This window comes from Thamnophis elegans, chromosome 4, assembly GCF_009769535.1.
Source record: "Thamnophis elegans isolate rThaEle1 chromosome 4, rThaEle1.pri, whole genome shotgun sequence".
NCBI lineage: Eukaryota > Metazoa > Chordata > Lepidosauria > Squamata > Colubridae > Thamnophis > Thamnophis elegans.
The window spans coordinates 84,037,234-84,053,475 of record NC_045544.1 but is presented as its reverse complement, the minus strand read 5'-3'; the positions used below and the strand labels follow the sequence as shown (position 1 = coordinate 84,053,475).

The following is a 16,242-nucleotide window of genomic DNA, read 5'->3' as shown; positions in this document are numbered from 1 at the left end:
AAGCAGAATTATAGTTCCAAGTTTCATAACACATCAGATTTTCTACAAAGGGATTTGATTACAAATACAGATAAATGCTAATGGAAAACTTTCACTCCAAGAATTTAAAAGACTGTGGAGAACTTTCCACAGATTTCCAGATTTTCTACAACATCAGATTCCCCTACTAGATTCTGAGCTCAGGTCTTCCTGTTATGGAAGGATGATGCTGGAGTTGAAGTATGAAGAAGTGTTTGGTTTTGGGACATTGGCAGTTTTATTAGTGATTTTTATTATTTTATGTTTTATTGTGGTTGCTTAGGGTTTATATATATAAATAGATAGCTTGAATAGCTTGAAATAGATATATACTAGTCTCCCTTTATTTATTTATCAGCACAAATACATACATACATACATACATACATACATACATACATACATACATATATAATTTGTCTAGAAGTCTAGAAGACCTCTAAGGTCCCTTCCAACTCTGTTATTCTGTTATATATAAGATGGGTGTTGTATAGAAACAAACAAAGATTGGAAAAAGATACATGAGGTGTTATACAAAGCTAAATGATCTTAAATCCATCCTCAGTCCCCACTTTCCCACTCCCATATCAGGGGTGGGTTGCTGCCGGCATTACTGCTGGTTCGGTGGGCAAAATTTGCATCTGAAAATGTCTGCGCATGCGCAAAATGATAAAAAAGGAAAAAAATACATTTTTGCAATGAAAATTGTTCTGCGCATGTGCAGAACCAAAAAGATGTCACTGCCATAGGAGAACTGGTTCGGGAGCAGGCCTGGGTCATTGCGGTTCCAGCGACCCAGGCCAGCAAGTTACTATTTATTTGGCTGAACCAGTCTGAACTAGTAAGAACCCACTTCTGTCCCATATGTAGGAAGTATTTAGACAAACCCTATAATTCATACTCTCCCAAGCTTACAATGGGAAAGAATTATAGAAAGAAACAATAACAACAGAAAGTGCCCTGAGCAGCACAATTGTCTTTCATTGTCATCTCTTCTATGTTAGAGTACTGACTAACTTGAAATCTCTTCTATATCCAAGCACATGAAATTTCCAAACTGATTGTTAGGATATGCTCTGCCACAAACTTTTTAGTTAAATAGATCTACACACATTCATTCATAAAACAAATCCATTGAAATCATTGGAATTTAGTACAGTATTAACAGGGGAGCCTAATGTGTTTGATAAATTGTTATTCTAAGTATCATCAAGTCAAATCCTTTATTTCTACATTCAATGACCACATTGTATTCATTACTGGTATTCATATTTTATGCAAAGAAATTGTGGAACACGAGAGCCCAGTAATGTTGCAAAGAGGCCTCAAAAATCCTCTTTGCAATGATGAGCCCAAACATACTGCAGCAACTCGGAACAGCAGAAAAGGGAAATAGAGCATTTATATTGTACAACATATTGCAACAAAAGGTATATCTTCGCAACTTTATCAAAAAGTCACACAACCTAATACAGCACAAATAACACAAACCCTTAAATGGATTACAGTACCATAAATCAAGAATATCTTAGAAACCACCAACAGACCACTACAACCACATGGAATCAGCATAGCATACAAGCCAACTAAAGGCCTTCAAAACATCCTAAGCAGACCAAAAGATCCAACAACCCCAGAAAAAAAACAGAAGTTATCTACACAATACAATGTAAGGACTGCAACAGCCACTAGTGTTAGGTAAGCTCCCCATTGGGAAAGCGAGTACGTTCAGAGTAGCATTGTGAGAGTTGTGCTGGAGAACACACAAACCAGCATACAGAGACTCTGCAGTTTAAGTAGGCTTTTACTTTCATGGAAATAGAGGTATCAGAGTCCATCAAACAGTCCAAGTCATACACGGATAAGACAGTCAGTCATCAATGTCTTTCAGTTAAGGGATAATCCAAATAACATAGTCCATAATCATACAAACAGTCCCGTACTCAAAGTTTTCTAGCAGTTGCAAAACTTACCACAGTCCACAGGCACTGTCTAACAGCCAGCTTCCAAAACACTCAGATCAGATCAGCCCAGAATCTAACAAATAGAGAGCTAACAGTCATTCTGGCTCCCTCTTATGGCCGATTGAGGAAACAGCAACCAATCACATTTTACAGTATGATTTAAAGAAACAGATATAGCATTGTTACATGTTTTATATATTGCCAACCCAACCATTAGATTCCTAACAACTATGTAGGACAAAAAGGCTAAACATTGGCAGAACACATCCACAAACACCAACTATCAGTCAGAAGACATGATGAAAATTCTTTAATTTCACAACATAGAGGCAGATTTAACCATAGTTTCAATTGAGAAAATGTGACCTCCTAGACCAAGCCAAATACAAAAATGCCAGGGAATTTCTAGAAACTCGCACTCTGACAAATCAGCCATCAATAGACAAATAGACATTAGCAACATCTCTAGGCTATATAAAAGAGAGCCCAAAAAGGAACAAAAAGACTTATCCAACAGCAATCAGAACCAGATCAGCATAGATTAACTCCAAGGTTAACATCAGACCAATAATTATCAAATAAACAATATTCCAATCAAGAAACTGCCAAAGAAGCAAACAGCAAACAGCCCAATTAAAGAATCTCTAAACTACCCTCATCAAAACTGACAGACAAGCCACCAGAATATAAACTCACAGCAAACTGCACTCCTTAGTAGCACTGATGATGTTACCTAGTTTGGGTAATGAAACGTAATGAAAACAAACCATCTCCGAGAGCACCAAGGACTCTTCATGTCAACCCTGAGCATCAAATATTCTTTTATTAGTATCTTCCTGGTTGCCTGAAATTTTACTAGTAATCCAAAAATTCAGGTTACCTGTATCCCATCTTTAGCTTTCACTATAACTTGTTTCACTGATGTCAAAATCTATTACTGCACTAGAACAGTAATGTTGCAGTGAGATGATTTAAACAAACTCATTTAGAACTAAATTTAGTAGTATTACTCCCTGCATTGGGACGTAGATGGGAAAGAGCCCTTTAAGATAAGGTTGTTTTTAAAACATAAGAATCTCTGTTCTTCAAGAGGTCATTTAATTATCTCTCAAAGAAAAGAAGAAAAGAATGGAGGAGTTCATTGCACCTTAAAAACATTTGTTTCATTTCTGTAGGAGTAAAAGAGTTTATGGATGAATTGTTCAAGATAAAAAAATCCCTCCATTACAATTGGAGTTTTTGTCTTTCTGTCATGAAGTCTGAGTAGCTGCAAGTGAAGAGAAATCTATTCACTGAACCATCTCTTATCCCTGCTTCTCCATTTCTAAAACCCAATGCTTTTATTTTGGGGAATTATGTTTAGTTATCCACAGGCTAAGGTAAAGGCCAAGTTTCAACCTGAGTCTAGTTCTTAATATTATTTTGATTTCAAGCATGACAATATCACTTGAGCTATAAATAAATTCACCATACATTAATCTTGGGCCAGATTTAAGTTTTTCCCCTCAGAGGAATTTACGATCAAGCAAACAACAGCACACCAAAATTCACAAAGAATGGAGTAGTGTATGTTTACTTTTTAAAAATCTATTTAAAAAAGTGTTTTTAAAGAAGACTGTCTCTTTCAATTTGTTTTAACTTTTTTTAAGCCCCTGGCTTGCTTTAAGGTGGTAGGCTGCTGATAGCTTTATTCCATTCTTTGTTTTTCTGGGGCTTCTTAGAAGTAGTATTTTTTTTTAAAGGGTTATCCTAATCTGAACTAATGCAGCCTGACATGTGTGCATGCGTGAACATGCACACACACGGAGATCTGCAAATTCCTGATTTGTACAAAAAACAAAATTGCTTTCATTAGTGAATTTTAACTTGGGATTTTAAATATACATGGACATAGGAGTAATTTTGCTGAAATCATCCAACATCAGTAGTTTATGTTGTAATTTGGTGCAATTCCCAATCACACATACAGATTTATTTCCAATTTGTTAGCTGTTTCAAACAATATTGTTGTAATAAGTTGCTCTGTGTGAAATGATAGGAGTAGAAAATCCTTACAGCTGCTGAGCATTTTTATGCTGTGTCAATTTGAGAACATATGGTTTTCTGATTGCTTGTAGGCCTGCATGTCACTGACAAAGTCCTCAAGCTCCTGGTTTTACGCTACGGAGACGCAACCCAGAGAATAAACTTTCCTGATTTTGTGTGCTGCATGTTTCGTCTTGAGACAATGACAAGTAAGTGGTACACTCAGCAGGTATTAGATGCACTGAGTAGCAGCAAAATAAAGTGGTCCTGCAACAAAGTGTATGTTAAAGATTTCATCTTGAATGGGAATCTATTTTCTGATTGTTCACTCTGTACCTATCCTGTGTGCTGCGAGAAACAATACTCTTTGTATTCTAAACTATTTAAAGGGCATATATATCCTAGATCAGTGATGGTGATGATTTTCAGCACTGAGTACCCAAACTGGAATACACATGCATGTACCTGTGCCAGAGCACAGGAAATCTAAGACCAGCTGGCTGTTTTTCATCTGTTTTTGGGACAAAAATGGCCTGGAAAATGGCCTGAAAATGATCCAAAGCCAGCCTGAAAAATGGCCTGTTTATTGGCTGGTTTTGTGCATTTTTCGGGCCAATTTCCAGTGCTTTGGCGCCCATGAAGAGCAGCTAGCCAGTGTGCATATGCGCACTGGAAACCAAAAGAGCAGCTGGCAACAGCACTCGTGCCCACAGAGAAGGCTCTGTGTGCTACCTCTGGCACACGTGCCATAGGTTTGCCATCACGGTCCTTTATGAAGGGCAGAGATAATAGGTTATATGGAAGGGAGTTGAAGTGATGAGTGCAGAAGAGTTGTGTGGCATCATCTGCCAAAGGGAGCTTCCAGGCCCAGCTTAGGAAGAGGTAGCAATATGGAGCCAACAGTTCATGCAGGACAGGTGTCAGCCACTCCCAGTAAACCAGACAGGAGACATTATTAAATGAATTAATTCTACTTTATTATGAGGCTACATTAAGAGAATCTTGCATGTCTGACAATACAGGCTTTCCATCTCTGCTTTTAACTGCTTGATCCATTAGAGCAGGTCATTCCTAAGTCTCTTTGTCTGACATATTAAGCCACTGGTGGCTCTTTTATCCCATGGTTTTCTAGACAGCATCTCTTTCCCCCATTCCCCAAGGTCATCTACATGTTCTATCACACCAGGAGATGTGTGAATCCTTGCCTAACAACCACAACCAGGACTACTGGAAGTGTTGTTGCTAAGTGGTGCGGTCACGTGACATTTTCCCCAATGATCTCTTTGCTTCAATATAAAAGTTTCAGTCCCAATTAGTGCTGTTAAGCGATGACTAGCTGTAGTATCAAATTCACCAAAGATTTTCAGGATTGGAAAGTGTATTTTTCTTGGGTTCACTTGAAGGAACCTGAAAACAGAATGCAAATAAGAGGGTTGAATGAAATGTAGTGTTTCCAATTATATAATTTGCCAACAGATGGCAATACTTATGTGCTATAGCCTTATATGTGTTTTAAACATATGTTCTTTCACTGCAGTTGGTGGAAAGTTACTATTGTGAGAAAATGTATATTTAGAAAGATGGGCTCCTTCCCAAACTGAATTTGAACAGTATTACCATGATGCTTATTTAGGTGAAAGATCAATATTATCTGTTAATGTCACTTTTTAACAATATTCTTACCATATTTTAATTTTTTATATCCAGTTTTTATGATGTTAACATTTTACATTTTACTACTGTAACGCGCTCTACATGGGGCTGCCCTTGAAGAGTATTCGGAGACTTCAGCTTGTCCAGAATGCAGCCGCTCGAGCGATTGTGGGTGCACCTTGGTACCCCCACGTGACACATATCCTCCGCGAGCTGCACTGGCTGCCCATTGGGCTCCGGACACACTTCAAGGTGCTAGTCGTTACTTTTAAAGCCCTGCATGGTATCAGACCTGGGTACTTGAGAGACCGCCTCCTGCCAATTACCTCCCTAAGACCTATCAGATCCCACAGTTTAGGCCTCCTCCGAATTCCATCTGCCAGCCAGTGCCAACTGGCAACTCCCCGGGGGAGGGCCTTCTCTGTGGCTGCTCCAGCCCTCTGGAACGATCTCCCCATGGAGATCCGGACCCTCACCACCCTCCAGGCTTTCCACAAAGCCACTAAGACCTGGTTGTTCCGGCAGGCCTGGGGCTGATGAATTTCCAGCCCCATTTGAAGCTGCGACTGTTGTTCTATTTTAATCTGTTTGTCTTTTATTTTCTTATTTGTATCCCCTTCCCTCTTGGTTGTTAGCCGCCCTGAGTCTTTCGGGAATAGGGCGGCATACAAATTGAATAAACTACAACTAAACAACTACTACTACATGTTTTAACATTTTATTTGTACATTGTCCAGGGTCTCTGTGTGAGGGAGATGGATGATTTCTAAATATGATAAATAAATAAAGTTTGTGTTGCTACTGTTTGTGAACTCAAAGGTGCTTTTTCAAAAGGCAACTGGGCTGCTTTTTCCTTGAGGAAGAAGACAGCCAGTTGCCTTTTGAAAAAGCACCTTTGAGACAACTATGACTAGAGGTGGTAATCAGCCAATTCTCTCTGGTTCGGGCAAACTGGTAGCAGTGGCTGTGAAAGGCTCCATCCTCACGCCCTGACATAATCCACGAGCACTGTGCATGCACAGAAGGCAGTGCTCATGCGCAGACAAGGCACGTGTGAGCGTGTGCAAGTGCATGTGCAAATGCCCTCACATTTGTGAACTGGTAGGGGAGGTAAGTGAATCCCACCTCTGACTATGACCTAGGTGACTGAGAATCTCCACAGACATTTACTGTTTGTGAAATAAAAGCATGAAATCAGTCCACTTTAAGCAATATGTTTGTATTTATTAGTTTGTCAAGCACGTACAAGATAGCAAGTATAAATATAAACATGGATATGAACGAAAGAAATGAATACAAATAAATGGGGGCAGTAGGACAGGGATAGTAGACATGCTGGTGCGCTTATGCATGTCCCCTTTACGGACCTCTTAGTAATGGGGTGAGGTCTACAGTGGACAGTTTAAGGTTGAAGCTATGAGGGTTAGAGGATGTAACAATGGATAGAATGGTATACTACTGCTGAAATATGATTAGTAGCTGATGATCTATGTTGATATGACTACTGGGAATTGCTGGGCCAAAAAAACATAAACATGAATTAAAAAGAGGATGTTTTATGCTGCTGAGAATGAAGTGGACAGATTATGACAGCAACTGATAATTTTTACCTGAGAAAAGTTGATGAACTGATTAAGGACAAACAGTAAAGAAATTGCTGTCAAGCTTGGCATTTCACAGGAGAATATGAGTTACATTATTGATGTTCTTCAGCATTGGATTCTATATGCAAAATGAGCTCTTCACATACTAATGGAACAAATGAAAGCTTCAGGAGTTGAGTAGGCAGTCACTGTCATACTACAAAAATGAAGGTGTGGGAGCTGATTGACAACACATTATAATCTAGAAATAAAGCATTAGTCCATGAAATATGGTTACAGCACTTCATTTTTAAAACAATTAAAAAAACAGATTTCAGCAAGAAAACCGATAGTTTCAGTTTATGGGGATGCAGATGGTGTTGGGCACAGGCATTTCCTTGAAAGTAGCACACTGTAAATTCAGAGAGCCACCTTTTAGCACTGAAAACTTTGAATCAGTGATTAAGCAGAGCTCAAAACTCAAGAAGGAAACATTGTTCCAATGTGACAGTCCATAGCCTCACACCTGAAAAGCCACCAGAAAAATGTAAATCATCATAGCAGCCCATCTATAATACAGTCTTAGAATGTGTTTTCCATCTTTTCCAAAACTGAAGGAAAATCATTGTGGATATCAAATGAAATATTTCTATTTAAACTAAAGTTATGGGTACCACCATTCAACCAACCTTCATAGAATAACAAGTATATGAGACAATGCAGTTTCACAATCCATAATTTAATAGTCTAGAAATGTTCATTTTGTGAAAGAAGCTTCAGTTTTTCTCCTTCATTTGGAAGTATGTTCCAGTTGTTTTAGAAGGGTTTTTTTATTGAAGTTCATGGGCTTATTTACTGTTGCAAAGTAATAGTGCTGGTGGTATTTATTTTGCAAGATATTTTTCCATTATTCAGAAGCCTGCATTGACTAATGTACACAAACCAGCATGGGAATTAGTCCCTCATGATGGCTTCCCAATTGAAGTGTGGGAAAGAGCTGGAGAGACAAATGTAAACTGAGCATGCATGTATGCATGCAGATGGACTCACAGGCACATGCTGTGTACATTGCCGCTAAATAAATGCAAAAACACCACGCTCCTCTCATAGGAATTTCACCAAAGTTAATCTTTTTCCCTATGGGAGAAAAAGAAGAAAGTAACTTTCCCCCCCCTTAAGTTTAAATGATCAACAATAAAAAAAAATATGCAGAATATTTTTGGCACAATAATAATACTGTTCTTTTCAAATAAAGTAATGAAATACATCCTTGTAACATTTTGATTTCCTTTAAAACAGATTGTGTAGTAAAAGTACCGAGCCTTTATTTTTTTGTCTAAAGCTGCCTCCTAATTGTTTGCTTCCTTTCAAATTTGTACTTACATGATCCCAGCAGATATTAAGGTGTTCTCTTGGAGTTCTGATCTGTACACTACAATAATGTGTAGTTTCTTAATCTGTATTTAGCCCTATGAAATGAAACTGGCTAGCAGTGTTTCTTTGATAGGTTTCTTCTCCAAGATATCAAAGTGGTAAACATAACACCCTCCCCTCCAGTTTCAGGAGGTAGCCTGGGCTGAGTGAAAATGACCAAGATCAACTTGTGAGCATCTATGTTGAAGGCAGACTTCACCTTGAGTCTCCCCAGTCCTCATCAACTATACCACATTAGCTCTCATCTTCTTCTTGTGCCATATCCATCATCGGACATTGGCGATCATATTGGCAATCCTATTTTTGTCAACAGCCACGTGAAAAAGTGCTGAGTTTTGTCCAAACCAGTCCCTTAGGTTTTGAAACCATGATGTTCTTCTTCTGCCTGGACCTCGTTTGCCTTCAATTTTTCCCTGGAGATTTAAGTGAAGGATGGCATATTTTTCTGGGTGTCGCATCGCATGTCCAAAATATTCTAGCTTTCACTTTTTAATGAGCTCTCATACATACATTAAATGATTTTTGTATGTTTTTCCTATTATCTCTTGAATTAAGTTTTGATGGCTATAGAATCATAAGCAGCAAACCTTTAAATGCCAGCAGTTGAAGTACAAGTGATCGCTTGCATATCCAATTTATAAGCTTCCGTCTGGTTGGCTACTGGATCACAGAATGATGAGCCAGATAAGCTTTTGTCCTGATTATCAAAAGTTTTGCTTATGTTCTGATAACTGGAAAATCAGGGCAAAAGGAGAACTGATGTTGCCTCTGTGCTATTTCATTATCCTATCTTTGATCTTTTCCTTAGACTGGATTTTTACCAGGTACAACTACTAAAAAAAACATTCAGGGGGAAAAAACCCCTCCTTTTTATTAAATCATAGACTACAAAGTACATTATAGGACATTTTCTTAATTTCTTGATATCACGGATGCTAAAACTCTCAACTTGAAAGGATATGTATTTAAATGAAAGTGCCTTTGATTGCCAGATGGTGGTGGTGGTGGGTCTTTCAAAAACTACTGAAAAAATATTCACACTTCCAAGCAAAGCACCTTACATTTACTAATTATTTTTGGTTACTATTTTACTGAAAGTTTAAAGTGCATTATACAATGCCCGTAAGGCTTTCTCAGGAAATGGTGGGGAGGGAGGTAGTATACCAGTAACCTAAATTGAGAACAGATAATAAATAAATAAATAAATAAATAAATAAATAAATAAATAAATAAATAAATAAATAAATAAATAAATAAATAAATAAATAGGCTTTTCTTCCTTGTATAATCATGCTAATAATATCTAAATCAAAATAATCTCTTTTTATCATTTGTAGTAAACGGAGAAAGCACCATTAAGACTACAGCAATTTTGTTCTGAGAATTCTTGGCTAAGCTTTCTAAGCCTGCAGCTTAACCGAAGCTAGTTTAGAGCAGTTTAATTAGAACCAAGAAAAAAGATATACATAATATGATTAAAATATATAATGTACCTTTTAAAGTTCAGTGTATATTCAGATTGATGCTAAAAGCTGTAAACAACCAAGTCAGCCTTTTATGCATGAGATTTCCCTCTTCCCTTGGAGTATGGCATTGCTTCGGGAATTTACTTTGATGTTGAGAATTATGTCTTGGTTTTGCATATATAAATTGGTTCTGATGTTACACACATCAGAGAAAAGGATAACATCCCAAACACAAAGAACTGCATTTTCAAACTTAATACTTGGTATAAGTATCTTGTTCTCCAAACCTGATTGTAACTTAACTCATTATTTATTGTCATCATTTGATTTTTGACTAACAAAAAAATTATGAAGAATTTTAATTACTGAAATTTTAATTACAATAGTAAAAACTAACACAAACTATTCTTAAAGAAAGAAAAAAGAATGAAAAAAGAAAAGAAGAAAAATAATAATATAATAAAAATAAATAAATATTGACTTCCAACCTTAATCACAAGAAGTATAAACAATAACTCCCGCCTCCATAAAGTTACATATAGATATCTTTTCCCATCACTAATCTATAAACAAATCCACAAAACATCAACTTTTCAATCCTGGGGTAACCAGAGAGTCCATAAAGAACTGCCAGAACTTTTTAAAAAATCTTATTTTAACTTTCATCAAATAGAGCAAATTTACATTGCTTTTAACAGTCTTGATCTTTAATTTGATCAATCCTTGATCACAGAATTTTATTTCTCTTCAATTCTTCTTTATCCCAAGGCACAGATTTCTTCAATGTTCTCACAAGCCTCTTTTTTAGTTGCAATAGGAAAATATTTTCCAGATTATTCTCTTAGTTTATATCTCTTTAATTTTATAAAATTACAGCCAATTCCTTTTGTAAAGTGCCCTTTTTCAAACCATTTTCTTGGACTTTGTAGTTCCATTTTAGTACTTTTTTTCTGTCTTATCAAGTAACATTTGTTCCACATCTTCATTAACATCTTTTAGACATAGTTGATCCATAGAAGCAGACATCATTATTGACAGTGTTTGATTTATCTATGATTTATTTTAGTAACTATAATATGTTGTTGTTGTTGTTACTAAGACCTGATTCAATTCTTCAAAAATCTACTTTAACATTTCTGGTATTATAATATTTCGTGCCATTTTGTAAGTATTACTGTCAATATTAACTGACATTAAACAGTCTTTAAAAATGACTTAGAATCTTTGGTACTCTCTAGTATCCTGTTTCTCAAGCCATCACTTATCTTTAGGACTTATGATAGTCAGGGTAGATAAATTTCTATTTCTAGCAGGACTACCAGATTCTGTTAAAACTTTGTTTCCTATGCCTTCTGTCTGGTAAAATTGCAAGATTCATTTTTCTCACATCCATACATCTGAACTAGACTGTGTGTTGTTTCTCTGTGATATAATATATGTGAGTATATGCATACATTTGTATTTATTTATTTATTTAGTCATGTTTATGTAGTGTATATTAGAGGTGGTGACCCTTTGAGAGCTGTATGCAATGAAATTTCATTTTAATGTATGCCGATTAGTATATATTCAAAGTGACAATAAAGTTATTCTAAATTCAAGTCTAATTTAAATCTATTTCCCAAGAGAAGCTGTTTATTTTGTTCATAATTAATTCTAAAATCTTATGGTAAATCAATATTCCAAATTTATTTGGACCATTAATCCATTTATAATTTTCTTAGATGAAAAGCCTATTTAGCTTTTGCTGTTTATTTCAACTTTTTAAAGTTCTTCAACTTATAATTAATTTTTGTTTTTTTCAGAGTTGAAGATAAACTTACTCAATGAAGACTTTTCAAACTTGTCATTCCAAAGACCTCTACTAACTTTAAGATTGTTAATAGGCAGTTTCCAAAAGTGATTAGAAAGTGAGATTTACAAAGTTATTGTCCTTGAAAAGGCTCAGCCAGTTTTGCAAACAAGATGGCTAGTCTGTTCATTGTTCAGTGTGGAAACTTATTACCAGTATTAGTACTTACTAATGTTCTTATATTTTAGCTATGACACTGTAGAAAATACTTGATCGAGGGAAATCCATTGTGTCTTTGACTTATTGAGGCATGTCAGCCTGAAGTCCCTTGTTGAAGTAAATGCTTTCTTGCATAGACCTAATAAAAGGTGTTTTCTTGAACTCATAATCAAGATATTGATTATTCCCCATCCCTTATGATATTCCATAGCTAATGTTAAAAGGTTTCTTAAGATTATTTGGTAGTTTTACACCTAATAACTCAAAAGGTCTCTATATAAATATGCTAGATAATGTTCTTTGGCATGGAATCTGAGGTAGCTCAGAGGTTCATGGCCGCCATGGCAACGTTCAAACTTGTCAAGTGATGTAAGGCCCAACTCACATGGGGAATTCACATATTGGATCACATAACATAGTGGTGTCATGATTTAGAGTTGGAGGATATTAACTTCAGCCCCTTGACATGAACAGATCACTACCCTTGGCCCTGGAGTTCTCCTCAGGCACCCTTACTGCAGAGGGGGTGGGGCTATTTGCTCAGCCTACTCTAGGCAACTAATGGACCCAAAGCAATTTCAGAGGAAGTTTGGGGGATGGTTTTCCTCAAAGATTAGCACAGGCTTCAGCGGAGGACCATGTCATGACTTGAATAAACATGTGTCAGGGCTGGATCACATTGTGTGGGACTTCTCCACAGTTTCCCAATTATTTTTTCTTATAAAAAATAGTTTTGAAGTTTTATACTTGCATACTTGTTTTTAATCTTTGGTTCTTATATTTTTTCAAATGTTGACTGAATTTACAGTAAATAAAAACTGTATTGTCTTCTTTACCATCCCCAAAATAATTTTGTTTTCTATCAAACAGAGGCATTCCTTAATTTATCAAAAAATAGGGGAAGTATCTGCTTTACTGAAGATGAGGTGAGTAGAACTCCTCCCACCACCACCCGCCCCTTGTGTCTTTTTTTAATCTTTGGGAATAAATGGCTTTTCTCCTCAAATGAAACTATTTTCTAAAGAGCAAAAATTGGAAAAGCTTAACAGAATTTAATGTTCACAGTAAAGTGTGTGCGTGCGTTTGTGTGTGCATGTATATGATATAGGATATTGGTATTTTGTTAATTGGGAAAATGAAATATTCATATGTATAAGAGTGTAATCTTATAACAGACATTTTACCGGTTGAGAAGAGCAGTAGGAAATGGTATCTTTTTGTGCTGACGGGAAAAGTTCTGTTGTTAAAATGTCTTTGTTTCTTGTTACTTCCATGGAAAGCTGATAACATTAGGCATAGGAAGTAGGGTATCCCAGGAGTCAGAAACTTTTCCCCTTCTTCAGTTCTTATTACTTTAATATTAAGGCTTATTTGATCAATAAAGTAGTTCTGGATGTGAACTAGATATCCAAACTTCCACTAGATATGATAACATCAATTGACAGGATTCTTTCCATTTATTTATTTATAACATTTATGAAATACATGCTGCTTGATTCCCAATAACTCTAGGGAGTTGGCTGTTAGACTCCTGAATGCAATGTAACATCATAAGTATGTAGTATGATAGACTTGCAGGGCCAGTGCAACATGTTCATATTGGTGCAATATATTATAATGTAATGTTACACACATATATGTGTAGACGATTGTGTGTTGTTAGTATGATTTATTGGGTTAGGGATTTTCTTCATTTCACTGTGATATGTATTTATGTTGGGGGGAGGTGCATGTTGTGCACTGACAATAAAGGTTGAATTGATAAGCTTTTGCTGAATATTCTGGAAATTGAAGTCCACAAAACAGACATCCTAAGTTGTGGAAGTTTCCTTTATATAATTAATATTTAGAGCTTAGACTGGAATATCCCAAATTATTTCAACAGGCAAAAATACTCCTAGATATACACACTGATGCTGTACCAATAATATTAATTATGTGGTGCTACTAACAGAACCAAATAATTCATTAAGGTGAGAGAATTATTAAAACCAAAAATGTCCAGATTCAGCCAATTCAACACATGGGATAAATGACCTATTCATCTGTCAACATTTTGCATACTACTCAAGGTGTTCTAAAAAGACATTTCAGCACATGGTTTGCTTTTCACTCTCTGTTTTTTTAATCATTTTTAAATGTTGATTCAGAAATATTTTCCCTCAGTGTTTTCAGGGAATTCAGTAATAGGAAGATGTAGAAAGTCACAGATTCTGACATTTAAGGTTGGTGGCTCAGACAGCACTTTTGCCTTCCAATTAAAACAAGCTGTATACCTTTAATAGAGCAATTCAGCCTTCAGTACAAATAAATGTTCCAAATCCCTGTGATAATCTAGTATGATTGTTTTACATGTAATTGTTTCTATTACATATTTGAAAAATGTGCCTCAAGCAGTTGGGATTGCAGTCATATGTAACAGAAGTTACATATGCAGTAAGTGAAGAAAGGAGAAGAAAGTCTTTCCCCAAAAGAAGATACCCTTTAGGGAAACATAAAAGCACTAACACAGGAAAAAATGTGAAAGTTTTCATAATCTAAAGGAAGTAATTTCTACCAACATTCATGAAATAAATCTCAGCTCCAAATTGAAAATAGGATTGCATGTTCTTGCTATTTTATTGCCTACATATACTTTAAAAAATGGAAATGTTAATTAGTGTGTTCTTTTTTTCTTCTTATCCTTCTTTTGCCTTAGTGGATGACCATGATCATGTATTGCTAATCTAATTATACCACTTTTGAATACAGGTAAGACTTGGCCCAGATATTCCTAGAACTTACCTGTTTCTTGCTTGTACGGAAATTTTTAATTCTTTGTTTAAAAAAATAGCAAGGCAAGGCTGATGCATGTAGGACAAAACTGGACTTTTATCCTTATATACTATATACTTTTGATCATTGATGTATTTAATAAAATATTGCAAGTAAAAAGAGCTTGGGTTTAATTCTCATTTTCTGTTTTAGGCTGCTCATTTCTCTGAGTTTCAAAAGAAAGTTATGGATTGTGAAGGCCTGTTTAATTAGAGATGGAATAGAACCAGTCAAAGGAATCAAGCAATCTAGACATAATCAGAAGAATGAAAAAGATGCAAAGAATGGTATTCACAGAGGATAATGGCAGAAATGTGCAGGGAAAAAAATGTTTACTACCATATGAATGCCTTGGGATGACTTTTTAAAAATAATCCACACCAAGAGGTCCATAAAGGGGGCAAGCATAAGTGCACCAGCATGTCTACCGTCTCTGTCCTACTGTCCCCATTGATTTGTACCCATTTTCCCTGTTCATGTTTATACTTGTACCTGTTATCTTGTACATATTTGACAAACTAAATAAAATAAATAAAAAAGACTTTCAAGGTCCTTTCCAACTCTGTTATTTTGTTACATGGAATAATCCTCCAAGTTGCAGCCACTCGGGTTTGTTGAACTAAGCTCCCATCAACCACAGTGCAACCAATAAATTTACATTCCTAATCTTATATTGGTTTGATTGCGTTTTAGCAGTTTGTTTCCTGAGACTTAATTACTTATCAAAACTGCATCATCTTAGGTCAGTGATGGCTAATCTTTTTTTAAAGGTGTGCCAAAATAGTGTGTGTGCGCTATCACATGTACATGCCCACCCACCTGCACATGCGCAAGCGACACCCCTTCTTCTTCCTAGCGTATTCCCACAGGTGCAGGGTCCACTTTTCCTATCATTGAATGCCACTTTGCACAGTCAGTTGCATCTCCAGGGTGCAGGCCCATAGCTTGCATATCTTTGTTGATGGTATCTTGCCATTTCTGCTTTGGATGCCCACAAGGTCACTGGCCACTGACTTCTAGTTGGTAAGCAGTCTTGGCAACAGTGGAAGGTGCCACTCTCTGGACATGTCCATACCAGCAGAGCCAGCCTTCTCTAATCTTCTCTATAATTGGTGCCACACCAAAATGCTTTCAAATGGTGTCATTTGTGATGTCAAGAAGGGAGATGCCCGATAACCAAGCAAGTGATCTCTTCTTCTCATATTCCATCTCTTATCTATAAACAATCTATAAAGTATCATCATTTAAGTCCTGTATCAGCAAAGATCCATTAT

The 16,242-nt window shown here is 36.3% G+C and overlaps 1 protein-coding gene across 1 annotated transcript in view; it reads left to right on the top strand.

Annotated features, from left to right (window-relative positions):
• Positions 1-15,480, top strand: part of LOC116508157 (calpain-13-like) — a 93,317-nt gene extending 77,837 nt beyond the window's left edge. The window contains exons 19-22 of the mRNA XM_032216667.1: positions 4,100-4,216; positions 13,025-13,080; positions 14,853-14,905; positions 15,122-15,480. Of these exons, the coding sequence (XP_032072558.1) occupies positions 4,100-4,216; positions 13,025-13,080; positions 14,853-14,879 (200 nt within the window). The 3' untranslated portion in view covers positions 14,880-14,905; positions 15,122-15,480. The remainder of the gene's footprint in view (positions 1-4,099; positions 4,217-13,024; positions 13,081-14,852; positions 14,906-15,121) is intronic.
• Positions 15,481-16,242: the final 762 nt, after the last annotated feature.